At 41.2% G+C, this 17766-nt stretch overlaps 2 protein-coding genes across 6 annotated transcripts in view; one reads left to right on the plus strand and one right to left on the minus strand.

The window, feature by feature from the left end:
• The window catches only part of mfsd9 (major facilitator superfamily domain containing 9), a 182071-nt gene that overhangs the window by 143809 nt on the left and 20496 nt on the right, over positions 1-17766 (minus strand). For 4 of the 5 annotated variants that reach the window (XM_069891099.1, XM_069891095.1, XM_069891098.1 and 1 more), the window contains exons 2-3: positions 7689-7776; positions 6594-6637 (exon numbers count right to left, since the gene is read on the minus strand). In XM_069891099.1, the coding sequence (XP_069747200.1) occupies positions 6594-6637; positions 7689-7776 (132 nt within the window). Of the gene's footprint in view, positions 1-6593; positions 6638-7688; positions 7777-14999; positions 15104-17766 lie in introns of those variants that run through there. The other variant, XM_069891096.1, reaches the window with a different exon arrangement.
• tmem182a (transmembrane protein 182a) overlaps positions 15197-17766 on the plus strand; it is a 57091-nt gene continuing 54521 nt past the window's right edge. The window contains exon 1 of the mRNA XM_069891101.1: positions 15197-15284. Within this exon, the coding sequence (XP_069747202.1) occupies positions 15222-15284 (63 nt within the window). The 5' untranslated portion in view covers positions 15197-15221. The remainder of the gene's footprint in view (positions 15285-17766) is intronic.

Consider the following 17766-nt stretch of genomic DNA (forward strand, 5'->3'; position numbering starts at 1 on the left):
GGGAAAACCACTGACATTTGACTATTAATTATAATTTTGGCTTGTGATTTATGATAAAGGGTTTTTATCCAATTCTACCTATTCCAAATTTCTCCATTTTAAATAAAAAAGGCTATTCTTAGCAGTCGAATGTATTTTCTGCGTCGAGAGAGACTGCATACTGAAATTCAATTTTGATTGAGCCTTAATTATTGTATTGAATAGCCTATCCAGACTATTTGAAGAGTATCTTTCTTTAAGAAATCCTACCTGATCTGTATGTATCAACTTAGGTAAAAGTACTGACCAAGTCTATTAGCTAACTCTTTTGCCAATATAATCAGCATTCAAAAGCGAGATAGGTTTATATGATGAGGTTTTTTTAATGGGTCCCTGTTTTTTTTCCCCAGCAACATTGAAATAATACCTGTTGAAAAAGAGTCCAGGAGAGCCTGAGTCTCCACTGCTTGGTCTAGCACTTTCATTATCAACAAATCCTTAAATTGTTTATAGAACTCAGGTGCGAACCCATCCTCCCCCGGAGACTTCTTAGCCTGTAGAGTGCTCAGATCCTTCTCAATTCCTTCTCTTGTGAAAGGGGCATCTAACTCCATCTATACTCTCTCCTCTAATTTTGGAAGCTCAACATTCACTATGAGCTCATCCATTTCATTATCATCTCCTAATAATTCTGTTTTATATACTATTGTTTAAAAATGTCATTAATCTCATTTTGGTTGTATGTTAAAATATCAGCTTCTGTTTTAATTGCATTTATTTTCCTTGATGACTTCTCTAACTTCACTTGCCAGGACAAGAACTTAAGTGCTTGTTCTCCTAAACCATAATATTTTTGCTTAGCTTTTACATTTTTTTTTAAATTTTATTCATTTGTAATGTATTATATCTCTGTTTTTAAAAAAAATCTGAGTCTATATTTTTCTTATAAACCCATCCTGGTATTCTTTTTCCAATTCTGTTATCTCTTTCTCCAACCCATCCAATTCTACATTATGTATAATAAATAATCTTCCTCTCAGATAAGCTTTACATGTATCCCATATCAACAAGCTATTATCAGTGGAAGAAAGATTTGTCTCACAAAATAGTTCTATGTGTCTCTTAATAAACTCTATCCTTTTCAACAACGTCGCATTAAGATGCCATCTGTCATTTTTTTCTTGTTTTTCCATTATAGCAATAGTTAAGGTTAATAGTGAGTGGTCTGACAGTAGCCGTTTGTACCACTCTGCTTTTTCACTGTTCATGCAGACATTAAAAATAAATCAATCCTTGTATGTGAATCATGGATCCTCGAGCTGCCTCCAGATATCAATCAGATTTAAATCTTTCATAAATGATAGTCACTTTTACGGCCTTCGCCCTCATTACCGTTCTCGCTGATTTATCCAATATCAGATCTATACAGAAATTAATAAATCCCAACCAATCTATCTTCTGCTGCTTTTAAAAAGATATCCTTCATAAAGGCTTCATTGTCACAATTTGGAGCATAAATATTCATAAACGTCCAGGATTCCACATAAATTTTACAATGTGCCTTGTTCAATTGATACATCTTCTCCTAATACTGGTACATTTTTATTAATTAAAATTGCTACTCCTCTCGCCTTTGAACCAAAAGAAGACAATATTACTTAATACCACCCCCCCCACCCCATCCTCTTTTTAATTTAGCACGTTCCAATTTAGAAAGGTGTAGCACTCACCGGAGGCTTAATCAAACCAGCTCGGGAGGTTCTGAGTGATGTCATGACATCACAATGCGATGATGTCATTTGAAATGCAAGGGGTTTTAAAAAGCTGTGTGTGACTGTTTGAAGTAAACGATTTTTACTGAACTTCGACTTGACTACATCTGATCATTTTGTTGTTCTTCATGGTTCTTCAATGCGACATGGTTACCACATTGGTGACCCTGACAGGCCCAAACAGATTTTGGATCCAGCAAGAACATTGCAGCAGTTTCACTCAAACTGCCTGTCTTTTGGACCACTCAACCTGAAGTTTGGTTCTGGTAGGCTGAGGCGCAGTTCACTCCACAGCTCCTCCATATCAATGACCTGGGGGAACGCGCCCTTTCGAAGTTAATGAATTACAGGTTGGCACTTGCAGATAGCCATAGCCCTTGCTTGTTCTTCAAGCAGTTGCTTTTAGAGCATATGCCAGAAGACATTGGCTTCATGTTGTCTGATGAAGACTTTGATAACCCTTGAACAGTGGCCGCCCGTGCAGACGTTTTGTGGCACACAAAACCTTAATGCGCAAGGCCCACAGAAATTAGTGCTACGTCACACCCAAATGTCCAGACTCCATGAGTACCAGCGACAAGGGTGCATGTTCCACTAGACAAGCATGACTATGTGACAACTATCTCGTGGTTTTACCATCAACGCTGGGGTTCTAGAACTCGCCGTTGCTGATCCCATTGCATTTTACAGGGAAACGCCATAGCCAGTCATCACTAATGGCTACGGTGGCTGGCCAATGTAACAACCTAGTCTAGACCTGGAACGAACTCTCCTAGCGCAAATTTCTAGTCAACACGGGTGCAAAGGTTAGTGTTCTTCCTCAGGGCTTTGACACCCACATCAAGAGCACGGGTCCAGCACTCACTGCGGGGAATAATAGGTCGAATCAGACGTACGGCACACGGACTATTCCCCTGAAATTCAATGACAATAAGTTCACATGGAAGTTCATTTTGCTGCTGTGTCCTGTCCATTGCTGGGCACCGACTTCCTCAAAGCCCACTCACTGATGGTGGATTTGAAAGGGTGCCGGTTGGTGAACACCACAACGTTCCAGATTTTCTGCCTTGGAAAAGCCAAACTACCCACCCTGCATCTAGATGCCGTGGAGTACTTAAACAATGAATTTGCCAATCTTCTTGAGGAGTTTCTACACATTGTCACTCCCCAGTTCTCACTGCCACACCAAGCACACCACATCCTCACCTAAGGACCTCCTTTACATGCCCGAGTCCAATGTCTGCTGCCCGTCAAGTTGTGGCTTGCAAAACAAGAGTTCCACAAAATGGAGGAATTTGGAATCATACGCAGGTCCAATAGCCTGTGGACTTCCTCGCTACACATGGTGCCAAATGCCATGGGAGGCTGGAGACTGTGTGGGGATTACAGGCATTTAAATGACGCTACCACTGCAGACCACTATCCTGTACCCCATATACAGGACTTTATACTTAATCTTCATGGGGCCAGGATATTTTCTCAAATTGACTTGATGCGTGGGTACCACCAAATACTTGTAAACCCGAAGGATGTGCCCAAGACCACCATCATAACATCGTTCAACCTCTTTGAATTTTTGAGAATACCTTTTGGCCTCAATACTTTTGAGACCTTAAATTCAGCTCAAAATCCAATCCATGCTGATCTGGCGTTTAAGTTGACCCACGAAAAGGAGATTTGGCATACAAGTCAACCTTTGAAACACCAAAAAAAAACATGACTGCAACAGATTTTCATTGAGATTTTTATTGAAAACAGCAACACAATTAGAACCCTTCAAAATCATTATCATCGTCTGAAAACAACAACACAATTAGAGCCCTTCAAAATCACTCTCACTATCATCTTATGAGGCAAAGATGGAAGCAAGCACATCCACACTTTCTCACTGTTTAAACAGTCATCATATGGGTCCCAGTTTTTATCTGATGAAGCTGTTTCAGCTTCATCGTCAGTGTCCCCTAACAAATCATCTCCCATGCCATCAATTGCACAACAGATACCACATTTTTTGAACGATTTTATCACAGTCTCTACTTTAACTTTGTCCCATGCCTTGAGCATGAAGTTACACAGCACACCATGCGACGCAGCACACATTGCCCTGTCACTTTTAAACGACTTTTCTGTACTCGACATCCATTTATTCCATTTCTTGCCCACATGGTCTTTGAATGGCTTATTCAAGCAGACATCAAGAGGTTGCAATATAGACACCAAACCACCCAGGTTAACTGCCATGTAAGTATTATATAGTGCTAATCTACTTTTAGTCTTCACAGTTTCATGGCTGCAAAACATAGCCCAGACCAGCAAACTCCATTTTTTGCATAAACCGCCTGGCTGCCTGTTCCACACATTATCCGAAGTTTTACACCATTTTCATCCATCCATCCTTTTTCATGAAAATGTACAAAAGTACCTGCAGGGAATTTTATTTTGGGTTTAATTTTTCACTTGAAGATTACTATGGGTCTCAACTTCATCCCATTGACCATGCACGACATCATCATGGTAAACCTGGTCCGTTCATGCCTGTACTTCTGGTTTGCACAGTTTTAACACCTTTCCATTCCACTGTTCTATTGTCTATCATCGAAATTCATGGAGGTTTCGTCCATGTTTCCGAGGGATACTTTTTTTTTTAATATCGAGAATGGTGAGTGTATGGGCCAGGCTTCTAGAGGTGACTGCAACATTTAAGAAAATTCTGGCCAAATACATGGATTTGGCCAAAGCACAGGCAGGTGGGGTCATTTTGTTCATTGGGCCTGTTTCCATGCTATAGGGCTCTATCACAATCTATTCTCAAAATATTTCCTACTGAAACTCTGAACACCTACTGGATTCATTTACCAATATAATGTTAATACAATGGTTGGGCTATTTAAGTGTATTGTAGATACACTTAACATACTCTGCCCCATCAAACCCTCTGACACTAAAGATACCCCATAGGTATCTTTAGGGAAATGAAAGTCTCCCACAACAATCCTGCTGCTTTTATGTGTGCCAACTCAGTGGGCCAAAAGACCCATTTTTGTACCTCATGACTCTGATTACAGTGACTTCAAATCTGAAATAAAAGAGAATCCTAAAAAATAATCAGCAGATCAGGCAGCCTCTATGGAGAGAAAGATTAATTAACATTACACATAAATGGCCAGTTTTGACACAAACAAGGAAGGCTGGATCTCACATATTATTGAAGTCAATATCGAATCCTGAAGGCTGCTACATGCTTGGAAGGAAAATGAATTGCTTCTCCTTTTTGGGATTCATTGGGACATTGTAGTTTGCCAACAACAGGTAGAGCGTGTGTGAGGACAAGCATCTGTAAGCTTAGGGTTTCCCTTAAGATGAAGTGTTTTGCAAAACAAATTTCTAGTTATTTAAAGGAATAAAAGGATATGAAGATAGTGATGGTAAATCACATTGAGGGAAGAGTTCAGTCATGATCTTGATGAATGGTGAAGTATCTGTCCAGCAACAGAGCAAATGCCCAAAATTGCCCATTAAGTGTATTGAAATTCAAACAGGATTAACTGACCAGGATTTACAGAGACTAAATAGTTTAAGAGCCAAAATTCCCACATTCCTGAATTTAATAACGTCTTACACTTTATATCTGGGTGCATAAAACTATATGGGAAAAGGACAATAAAAGCATGAAATGAAGATAATATCTTTGGATGTTAATCCACACTCCTCCTATCGTCACTCGTATTATTTTCTGATAATTTTGGAATGATTTGCTTTTATCTTGAAATACTAAAACCCTTAGAAAGTATTTAATAAATTTTGTGTAAATTATTTAATTTGAGCAAGATATTTTGTTATTCAGTAGTCATTTTCATGTTTCAAAGAGCTAGATATTTCCCACAAAGAATATCTTGATGGTGAGAGACTAAGAGAACAGTAAAAACTGTCCATGCCTCAATTTCATTACTATTTATCAACATGTTGAAATAAAAGTTAATTTATCTACTTTCTTACTTCAGTAACACAATATCAAGTCTTTATATAAAACTGAAACCTGTGGTGATCACAGTACAAGAAGAGTGAAAAATGAGCTGCTTGAGGAACTCAGGGGGGTCATACAGCATGGGTACAAATAGTCAGTCAACATTTCAGGTAGAGATTGGAGGAGGTGATGTAAAGAATATCAAGCTTGGAAAGAAGAAAACCTCTTCCTATTTTAGTCTCATTAGAGTGTCCCAACCTCAAACACTGACTGACCAGTTCTACCCATGGATGCCACTTGCTGACTTCCTCCAGTAGCTCAGAGTTAACTCATGACTCCATGATCGGCAGGTTTTTTAAAATTTTTATTGAGAACCAATAATTAATTTATTTGAACTGTATAACATATTTTACTGTAAGCCACATTTTTAGTGAAAAGCTGTTAGACAAAAGAAAGTGGAAGGGTAAATGCTGAAAACAAGGAGTCTATGCAAGTGTAAAGTATGGGATGTTACCAATTAGGAACTATTTAATCCTTGGTTTGCCTCAGCTACCTGATATCAGATTAACACCATGCATTAAAGATGGTACAGACATCCACCAAATCTTTTGATCCGAACAAATCTTTTGACCTAGTCAATCTCTGCATACCCATGTGAGACCACAACGAAAACAGAGCTCAGGTAGTTTCACATAACAACTTTCAAGAACTCACATAAAAAGTTGATGTTGTAAAAAGAAAATTCCCCTCAAGTTGAATGATGCAATTAAGTTAGTCTGGAAAGTTCTATTAACTGAGGAACTGAAAACAAATTGTTGTTTAGATTTTATTGTACATGCTAGACATAATTTGCAATACTACTGAGATGTAATACTCACAATTACCACACTGGAAAACAGTTGGAGTAATCCATACAGAGAACCTGAATAAAGATATATCACTCAGTTTTAATGAAACAATCTATGGCTTGCATTGATCTGAACTTACTTACAAAAAACAAAAATACCTGATCATAACTTGAACCATGGTGAACAGATGGTGGAGGAGAGGGAGAGTGAGGAGAGGAGTGGGGGAAATGCAAGGTTATAAGATTTAGTAATAAACTTAAAAATATAAATTCCCTAGAAAAGCTGGAATGAATTGTGGGCAGGTGTGCATCCATTGAGCCTCTCAACCATCGAGTCAGCCTATAAACATCTTCATGAGCTGGCCCTCCATCACTCATCTCCCAGCCATGTGAAGTGACTCCATCTCCCTCCTCCCACTTCTGACTCACCTCCTAGTCTTTTACCCATACTCAGCATACCTCTGCTCCCTAAAGTTTCTGCCAAAGTCAGTATCATTATAACATTTTCATCTTGAGCTGCTGTCCCAGACAAGGCAGTAATTGGCTATTGGGATGCAAGAGATTTGGAGTTGAGTAGAGGGTGCATTGAATCTGGGGCAAAAGACCAGGAGATGAGACAACGATGGGAAGTAACAGGAATAAAACAGATTTCAATGCCAGAGGATCTGATCAGTTATTGTCATTCCCCCACAAATGTTCCTGAAAAACTTCTTTGTTAGGTGAGATCTACACCTTGTTTCATAGGTGACCAGTGACCTCTGGTAAATTACCCAAAGTTGTACTTGGACATAATTATGAATGAGCTCAGTGCTGCAAGTCATTCTCATTTACAAAATCAGCAAGTAGAAGGAAACTTGCTATTTTCTATCACTGTCTTTAACCAGGTGTGTTAAAATTGCCATGCCCTTTTCTCCAAAAGATAGGACTGGTGTGTGTTCAGGCAATAAATTAGCAACAATAGGATCCCTGCCCTATAACATCACAGACTGTAGTCCCTCTGTAAACTGAGCCATCAGACATTATGAACAAACATTTTGTAAATAAGTATTTAAACAATAAAAGACATCCTTACTTAATAACTGTCTTGTTGAATTCTTTACAAAGAATGCAGTGTTAACATACTGACCTATTAGTCCTGTAACTGTTGAGCTTCCTCCAAGAAGCTTGATGTGTCGACTTAGTAAAGGAACAACCATACTCACACCAAATAAGTCCTAAAAAACAGACATAAAACAAATAAACCTAATATTTTAATAAATGAGTACTTCAACAAGATTGAATATCTACAGTTTTGATTCTTCTTTAAACCATTGTCATGTGATAGGACCACAGAACACTACAGCACAAAAACAGTTAAACTAGAAAACCTGCAGACAATATGTTTGTTGTTCACTCAAAAATGCTAGAGAAACTCAGTAAGTCATGCAGCTTCTGATGTAACAAAAATAAAAAAATAGATAACCAATATTTTGGGCCTGAGCCATTCATCAAGATATGAATAAAAAGCATCCAGGCACCCTTTCTGTCTATGCAGAACTATTATTCTACCTAGTCCCATTGCACCTGGACCATATTCCTCCATACCCCTCACATCCATGTATCTGCCAAATTTCTCTAAAATGTCAAAATTGAGCCTGCATTCACCAATACAGCTGGTAGCTCATTCCACACTCCCACCACTCTCTACAGAAAGAAGTTCCCCCCCAATGCTCCCTTTAAACTTTTCCCCTTTCACCCTTAACCCATGTCCTCCTTTTTATCTCAATTAACTTCAGTGGAAAAAAACATAATACTTTACTGAAAATATGGATAGGAAAAAGAGTAAAAGAGAGACAGGGTAGATATAGGACCAATTGAAAATGATGCTGGAGAAATTATAATGGTTAACAAAGAGATGGCAAAAGTACTAAATGAATATTTGTGTCAGTCTTCACTGAGGAAGACCATAGCAATAATCTGATAGTCAGAGGTCTCAAGGAATAGAATTAAGTACAGTCAGGATTTACTTGAGATAGTGCTTAGTAAACTGAATGGACTAAAGATCGATAAGTCTCACAGACCAGATGAGGTGCAACCATGGGTTTTGAAGGAGGTGGTTTTGGAGATTGTAGGGGCATTGGAATAGATTTTCCAGAAATCAAGAGACTCTGGCATGGTTCCGGAGGATTGGAAGGTTGCAAATGTAGTTCTGCTGTTTAAGAAAGGAGGAAGAAAAAAGGAAATTATAAGCCTATTAGTCTGACATCAGTAGTAGGAAAGTTATTGGAGTTGATCTTTAAGGATGAGGTTATGAAATACCTGGAGGTGCATGTGATGATAGGTCCAAGCCAGCATGGTTTCATGAAGGGAAGATCCTGTCTGACCAACCTAATGGAATTTTTGGAGGAAATCTCAAGAAGGATGAACAAGGGAGAGGCTGTGGATGTTGTGTATGTGGATTTTGCAAAAGATCTTCGATAAGGTGTCACGTAAGAGGCTGCTTAATAAGATGAGAGCTCATGGAATATAGGAAAGATAGATTGGGTAGAGCATTGGCTGATAGGCAGAAAGCAAAGGCTGGGAATAAAGGGATCTTGTTCTGGTTGGTTGCCGATTACTAGTGGCATTCCGTAGGGGGTCAGTGTTGGGGCAGTTTCTTTTTATAATGTATATTGATTATTTAGATTATGAAGTGAATGGTTTTGTGGTAAAGTTTGCAGATGATACCAAGATAGGTGGTGGAGTAGGAAGTGTTGAAGAAACTGAAAGGCTACAGAGAGACCTGAACAGTTTAGGAGAGTGGGCAAAGAAACGGCAGATGAGATACAATGTTGAGAAATGTAGAGTTGTACAATTTGGAAGAGGAAATAAACAGGCGGATTATTATTTGGATGGGTAGAAAATTCAACATTTAGAAGTGCAAAGGGACTTGGGAGCCCTCGTGCAGGATAACCTAAAGGTTAACCACCAGGTTGGATCAGCAGTAAAGAAAGCGAATGCTATGTTGCCATTCATTTTAAGGGGCGTAGTGTACAATAGCAAAGGGGTGTTGATGAGGCTCTATAGGGCACTAGTGAGACGTCATTTGGAGTACCATGTCCAGTTTTGGGCCCCTTATCTTAGAAGGGATGTAATAATATTGGAGAGAGTACAGAGAAGATTTACCAGGGTGATTCCTGGAATGCAAGAGCTAGCATATGAGGAACATTTATTGGCTCTTGGACTGTATTCATTGGGGTATAGAGGAATGAGAGTGAATCTCATGGAAACATTTTGAATGCTGAAAGGATTGCACAGAATAGACGTGAATAAGATGTTTCCCTTGGGTGAATCCAGGACAAGAGGGCTCAATCTTAGAATTAGAAGGTACCCATTTAAAACAGAGATGAGGAGAAATTTCTTTAGCTAGAGGAACGTGGAATTCATTGCCACATACAGCTGTGGAGGTCGGATCATTGGGGAAGTTTAAGGGAGAGATTGATTGATATCTAGTTAGTCAAGGTGTTAAGGGATATGGGGAAAAGGCTGGAACTTGGAACTAGATGTGAGAACAGTTTAGCTCAGGGTGGATTGAGGAGCAGACGATGGTCCAAATGGCCTACTTCTGTTCCTTTATCCTATGATCTTGTATTCTGATTCTGATTGAATACAAAAAAAATTTACTCATCAAAAAACTGACTTGCCATTTTTTTCAATTAAAAATAAATTCCAATCAGCAACACTTAGTTATGGTTCCAAGACCTTGAGAGCAACGAATTGCCATGAAATTACCAGGCCATCTGAGGAAGCACAGGTGCTTTGCAGGATAATGCTTGTGTAAAGTGTTAGCTTGGCCACATCTATGAAAGGTTAATGCATGGAGGCAGGCTCCACAGGTAGCAAGTGTGGGCACAATCAAGCACATCATGATTACCTCGATATATGAGAGTCCCCTGCCAGCTCCAAGCTTTATTTGTGTGCCCTGGTTAACTTCCATTACTAAAACCAACCTTGTTGGGCAACTGCACTATGAAATAAAAATAAGTTCTTTTCATATCCTTATCCTATCATCTGTCTCCATCCAGCTAATTTCAGATTTGTTAAAATCCCCTAGGATCATTCTATCATTTATTTTACTCTCTCTAGGAATATGTTGTCAGATTTCTTCTTCCTCCTTCATTCCACTCTGTAGTCCATCAACAACCTCTAAGTGTGCTTGATAGATCCAAACAAAGATGTCCAACTTCACTTTTTTTTGCTTTGGTGCATCACTTTATTCTCCATTATGTTAACAGCTCTCCTCTTGGTTTTAATATAAAAAGAGCTCATCTTTATCAAATATATTATGCTCTGCAATAATTATAATGGTACAGATCGCAATCAGAGATATTTAGGAAACACTTTCTCATTAGTCAGGAAGGTGCAGCAACACTTCCTAAGGAGGTTGAGGAGGGGAAGGCTATTGGACTGCATCTTGACCACCTTCTACAGGAGGACAACTGAGCAAAACAGCTACCATATTGGAAGTTGATACAGAGGACCATCAAAACAGCCGAAAAGATCACTGGGATCTTCCTTTCCTCTATTGACATTTACCAGGAGCATTGCTTAAATAGGGCTCCAAACAGTCCTCCCAAGTGAAACAATGATTCACTTGTGAATCTGCAGCTGGCATCTAATGCACCTGGTGCTCTCGTTGTGGCCTCCTTTATATCGGAGAGACTGGACACAGACTGGGAGATCATTTTGTTGAGCACCTTCACTCTGTCTGCTGCAAATAACAGGGATGTCCCAGTGATCAACAATTTTAACTTTACACACCATCCATAGGCTGACATATCTATCTGTGGCCTCATGCATTGCCAAACCGAGGTTACTTGCAAATTGGAAGAGGAACACCTAATATTCTGCAAGTCACTCTAACCAGATGGCATGAGCATCGACTTCTCCAGTTTCCATTAAACACCTCAAAGTCTCTCTCTCCCCATCCCTCTGTCTCCATCATCAGACTCCTTGACAACAAACTCAATCAGAGTCTTGTTTAAGGACTCTCTCTTGTACATTTTATTGATTTTTTTAATTCTCTGCATTGCAGTTTGGTTACATTCATTATCTGTTTACAATTCTTTATTTGGTTGCATGTATATAATGTGTAGTTTTTTTTTCACTACCAATAAGTGGGAATTCTGCCTTGCCCACAGTTAAAAAGAATCTCAAGGTTGTATGTGATATATATACTCTAACAATAAATATGAAATCTGAATCTTTTCTCCTGCTCCCCACTCCCCCACCTTCCTACTTCATTCAGAAAGCTACCCCTCCCTATCACTTATTTTCTACTTTCCCCCTGTCGTCCTTCCCTGTTCCCTTCCTCCCCTCACCCTTTTATTCAGCCACCTGCCTACCTTTTGCTGAAACATTGGTTACCCTTTACTTCCTATAGCTGAGTTTTGCCAGCACTTTTATGAATTGCATTTCAGGTGTCAGATTAATATCAGTGGTAGAGCTTGATTCTGAGACTGAAGGTAAAGATTCCATTATTGTCAAATAATACTACATTTCGAATGTAACAAGCCTAAAGTTCTTTGACCTTTGTCTACCGTAAGGCAGACAGAGAGTCGTCACTTTGTCCAACGCCCTTCACAGAAACCTACAACACCTGGTGTTCCTAGGTAGTCTCCCCTCCAAGTATTGACCACTCCTGAGTCTACTTAGCTTCCAAGATCAGACAATCTCAGGCAAGCTTACTTTCTGAACCAGTGGAAGGCAACAAACCAAACTGTCATCCAGTTTTCATGTTACTGATTGAAGAGAAATCACTTCTCCCAATTTCCCTGCATTCATCCCTCAACCAATAACATCACAACAGGTTACCATTACTTTCTATGGGTTTTCAGTGTGAACAAAAGTTGTTTGCCATGATTTGAGTCCAAAAATGTTTTTATTTTGCCATAAAGCCCCAAAATACAGAGGACAGCAAAGATCATTTATAAATCTTTTTCTTTTTTTTTCCACATACTCAGTCTTGGGCACAAGAGAAAGTAACTATTAAACTGTATTCCCGATCATTGTGGGGGACTTTGATCAAGCCAACCTGAAAAAGTCTCTGACAAGCTACCACCAACAAACACATCACTTGAGAGACCAGGGAGCCAACACACTTGATTACCGCTACGCCACCATGAAAAATGCATACCGACCTATACCATGACTGCATTTTGGCAAATATGATCACCTGGGTGTATTTCTACTCACAGCGTACAAGCAGAGACTGAAGACCACAGCACCAGTGAAGATGGTGAAGGTGTGGTCAAGGGAGCCAGAGGAGCACCTTCAGGACTGCTTTGAATTGGTGGACTGGAACATATTCAAGAACTCATCCATAGACTTGAATGAATATGCAACAGGTATCACCGACTTCGAGACCTGCGTGGATAAGTGTGATGAATCAGAAAATCCTCAAACTGCTGAAGGTGAGAACAAGGCCTAAGTCTAACGATCAAGATCTTTACAAGTCCAGGTACAACCTGCAGAAGGCCATCTCCGAAGCAAAGTGGTAATTCTGGAGAAAACTATACACATACATGACAGTATGGCAGAGTTCAGGCCATTAAAAAGTGAAGACGAACTATAGGTGACTGCGATGCCTCACTACCCAATGAGCTAAACATCTATGCCTGCTCTGAGAAGAACTAAACAATGCTTACTAGAATCCCTGAAAAGGCTGAGGACCCTGTGACATCTGTCTCCGAGGGCGGCGTCAGAACATCATTCAAGAGGATGAACCCTTGCAAGGCATTAGGACTTAACGTCATACCTGGCAGGGTACTGAAAATCTGCACCAACCAACTAGCCGGAGTGTTCACAGACATTTTTAAACTCTCATTGAAGTAGTCAGAGGAACCCACCAGCTTCAATCATCCCAGTATCCAAGAACAGTAGCGTGGGCTGCCTCAACAACTACCGGTCAGTAGCGCTAACTTCTACTGCGATGAAATGCTTTGAGAGACTGGTCATGGCCAGAATTAACACGTAGCTAAGTAAAGTAAACCCACTGCAATTGCCTATCGACACAATCACTCCACAGCAGATGCAATATCGGTAGCTCTCCACTCAGCTCTGGATCACCTCAAAAACAGCAATTCATGCCCTCTTCATAGACTACAGCTTGGCCTTCAATACCATTATTCCCCCAATGCTGGTCAAGAAGCTATGAACTCTTGGCCTCTGTATCCCTCTCTGTAACTGGATCCTTGTCTTTCTCATTGGAAGATCAGTCAGTATGAATTGGAAACGTCTCCTCCTCACTGATCATCAACACAGACACACCCCAAGAATGCGTGCTTAGCCCACTGTTTTACTCTTTATACGCTCATGGCTGTGTGCCCGAGCACAAATCCAATGCCATCTACAAGTTTGCCGGTGACAACACAGTTGTCGGCAGAAACACTAAAGGCAATGAGGAAGTGTACAGGAGGGAGATAGATAGGCTCATTGAATGGTGTAATGACAACAACCTTGTGCAGAACATCAGCAAAACCAATGAGATGATTGTGGACTTCAGGAGGAAGTCAGGGGAATGCGACCCAGTCTTCATCGAGGGCTCAGTTGTGGAAACACTCAAGAACTTCAAATCCCTGGGCGTCAACATCTCCAAGTATCTGTCCTGGAGCCTCCACGTTGATGCTATCGCAAAGAAGGCTCGCCAGTGTCAGAGGCGTTTCACTATGTCAACGGAGACTCTCACTGCCCGGTACGGAGGCGCCATCATCCAGGACAAGAATAAACTCCAGAGGGTTGTTAACTTGGCCTGTGACATCACAGGCACCAGACTCACTCGATCAAGGACATCTACATGAGGTGGTGTCTTAAAAAAAGCAACCTCTATCCTCAAAGACCCCCCCCCCCCAACCACCACCACTCAGTCCATGCCCTCTTCCCTCTGCTAGCATCAGGGAAGAGGTACAGGAGCCCAAAGACAAGCACTCAGTGGCAGAAGGGCAGCTTCTTCCCCTCTGCCATCAGATGAATCAATGAACCAAAGTCACTGCACTAATATATTTTATAGCAACGTACGTTTGACTATAATGGTGTCAAATTTCCTTTCTTGTTCATGACAATAAATCCTGATTCTGATACTTGACTGGACAATGGATTAGTTAATATTGCCTTAAAATGTAAACACCGTGTTAATTTAATTCCTGCTCGCAGTCCTTTCGAGCTTTCTTTCTTTGGCGAGAACAGACCAAGCCTTTGATCGTCGCCTGTGTTGAATCCTGAGGAAAATTCACTCGTCCTGCTGCCAAGTGACAGGAGTGAGGAGACCTTGCAGATGAGCATTGCTGGTTTCTGGACCGCCTTCGCGTCCTTGCGGAAGGAGACTCTCCATCCGATTTCAGTCCAACTTCCTATCGGTATCAGGTGTTCCATAAATCGGCACAGAGGACAACCGAGCATGGACGTGGGAGGTGGAACTTACCAGAAACCCCACCACATACAGACACCGCACGAGCGGCGGGCGGCCGGGGACCGGCGAACTGATCCAGCCCATGGCCCCCCCACGTCTCCAGCAAGGACGCGTACGTCATGCGGCCGCGCTGACCTCATCACCGAACACTGCACATGCGCATTCAATTCTGCTGGGGGGGGGGGTAGCTATTGCAGGATGTTGGCTCCCTTCTTGAGGCAGTACCTCACATAGATGGAAGTGGAATGTTTGCCACTTTCTGCCATCTTTCACCTCTTGAATTCCAAACCAAAACAGGTATGATACCCCTTGGCTGTTGGCCACTGCCCCTTCTTCCTTCCTCCCCCTACCTTTTTATTCAGGTGCCTGTGTTTTGCTCACTTTTTTTTGGGAACATTTTACTTAAAAATTTTATTCAGGTGCCTGTGTTTTGCTCACTTTTATTTGGGAACATTTTACTTAAAAATTTCCATACATGAAGTATAATAATGCATGTTTCAAAAGGAAACAAATTAAAAATGACATACATGATGGAATTTACCACCCACTCCCTCAAAATAACCAGTATGAAAAATGCAATATATTTATATAAAATTAAAGAAGAAGAAAAAATAAAAAGACTTTCCAGATTGCACAGAGGGATGTCGTCTTACACACATGTTTAAAGATCTTTAATACAATTCAGAGAAGATTCTCACAGATCCTGAGGCATAGGAAGGACAATTTTACAAATTTAAACCAAATATTTGGGTATATGGGCACCAAATTTGCAGAAACATAACATTTATTTCTCAAACTACATGTTTTTTTTAAAGTTTTGAATCTCTGCATTCCATCTTGCTATAACCAGATATATATCTGATTGCCAAGTGACTGCAATAAATTTCTTTGCCTCCACTAATGCAACTTTAACAAATTCCATTTGATATATTGACAGATTTCACTTAGGTCTTGTTCCTTCGATATTTCCCAATAGAAATAAATCTGGATTTTGCAGAAATTCAACACGTGTAACTTGTTTTAAAAAATTCCCTAAATCCACCCAAAAAAAGATCTTACCTTAGAACAAGACCAAGTTGAACGCAAAAAAAGTTTCTACATCTTCACTACATCTAAAACATTGGTCTGATAAACCTAACTTCAATCTATTCATTTTCTGTGGTGTAAGATATAACTGATTTAGAAAATTATACTGAACTATTCTATACATTACGTTATAGTATTAGTCATACATTTTACAATGTTCAAATCTAGTTCCCACCTCTGTCTGGATTTATGAACTCCACGCTTAGGACTTCCTGCTTTTAGTAAAGAATATCCTTCTTTGGCTTGGCTTCGCGGACGAAGATTTATGGAGGGGGTAAAAAGTCCACGTCAGCTGCAGGCTCGTTTGTGGCTGACCAGTCCGATGCGGGACAGGCAGACACGATTGCAGCGGTTGCAAGGGAAAATTGGTTGGTTGGGGTTGGGTGTTGGGTTTTTCCTCCTTTGCCTTTTGTCACTGAGGTGGGCTCTGCGGTCTTCTTCAAAGGAGGCTGCTGCCCGCCAAACTGTGAGGCGCCAAGATGCACGGTTTGAGGCATTATCAGCCCACTGGCGGTGGTCAATGTGGCAGGCACCAAGAGATTTCTTTAGGCAGTCCTTGTACCTTTTCTTTGGTGCACCTCTGTCACGGTGGCCAGTGGAGAGCTCGCCATATAATACGATCTTGGGAAGGCGATGGTCCTCCATTCTGGAGACGTGACCCATCCAGCGCAGCTGGATCTTCAGCAGCGTGGACTCGATGCTGTCGACCTCTGCCATCTCGAGTACCTCGACGTTAGGGGTGTGAGCGCTCCAATGGATGTTGAGGATGGAGCGGAGACAACGCTGGTGGAAGCGTTCTAGGAGCTGTAGGTGGTGCCGGTAGAGGACCCATGATTCGGAGCCGAACAGGAGTGTGGGTATGACAACGGCTCTGTATACGCTTATCTTTGTGAGGTTTTTCAGTTGGTTGTTTTTCCAGACTCTTTTGTGTAGTCTTCCAAAGGCGCTATTTGCCTTGGCGAGTCTGTTGTCTATCTCATTGTCGATCCTTGCATCTGATGAAATGGTGCAGCCGAGATAGGTAAACTGGTTGACCGTTTTGAGTTTTGTGTGCCCGATGGAGATGTGGGGGGGCTGGTAGTCATGGTGGGGAGCTGGCTGATGGAGGACCTCAGTTTTCTTCAGGCTGACTTCCAGGCCAAACATTTTGGCAGTTTCCGCAAAGCAGGACGTCAAGCGCTGAAGAGCTGGCTCTGAATGGGCAACTAAAGCGGCATCATCTGCAAAGAGTAGTTCACGGACAAGTTTCTCTTGTGTCTTGGTGTGAGCTTGCAGGCGCCTCAGATTGAAGAGACTGCCATCCGTGCGGTACCGGATGTAAACAGCGTCTTCATTGTTGGGGTCTTTCATGGCTTGGTTCAGCATCATGCTGAAGAAGATTGAAAAGAGGGTTGGTGCCAGAACACAGCCTTGCTTCACGCCTCCTCAGCGACAAGATCTCCATCCTCAACCGATGGTCAGAACACTTCCAATCTCTTTTCAGTACCAACCGCTCAGTCCAAGATTCCGCCCTGCTCCAGCTCCCTCAACAGCCCCTAAGGCTAGAGCTGGATGAGGTTCCCACCCTGGATGAGACATATAAGGCAATCGAACAACTGAAAAGTGGCAAAGCAGCAGGTATGGATGGAATCCCCCCAGAAGTCTGGAAGGCTGGCGGCAAAACTCTGCATGCCAAACTGCATGAGTTTTTCAA

Source organism: Narcine bancroftii, chromosome 7, assembly GCF_036971445.1.
Source record: "Narcine bancroftii isolate sNarBan1 chromosome 7, sNarBan1.hap1, whole genome shotgun sequence".
In the NCBI taxonomy this organism is placed as follows: domain Eukaryota; kingdom Metazoa; phylum Chordata; class Chondrichthyes; order Torpediniformes; family Narcinidae; genus Narcine; species Narcine bancroftii.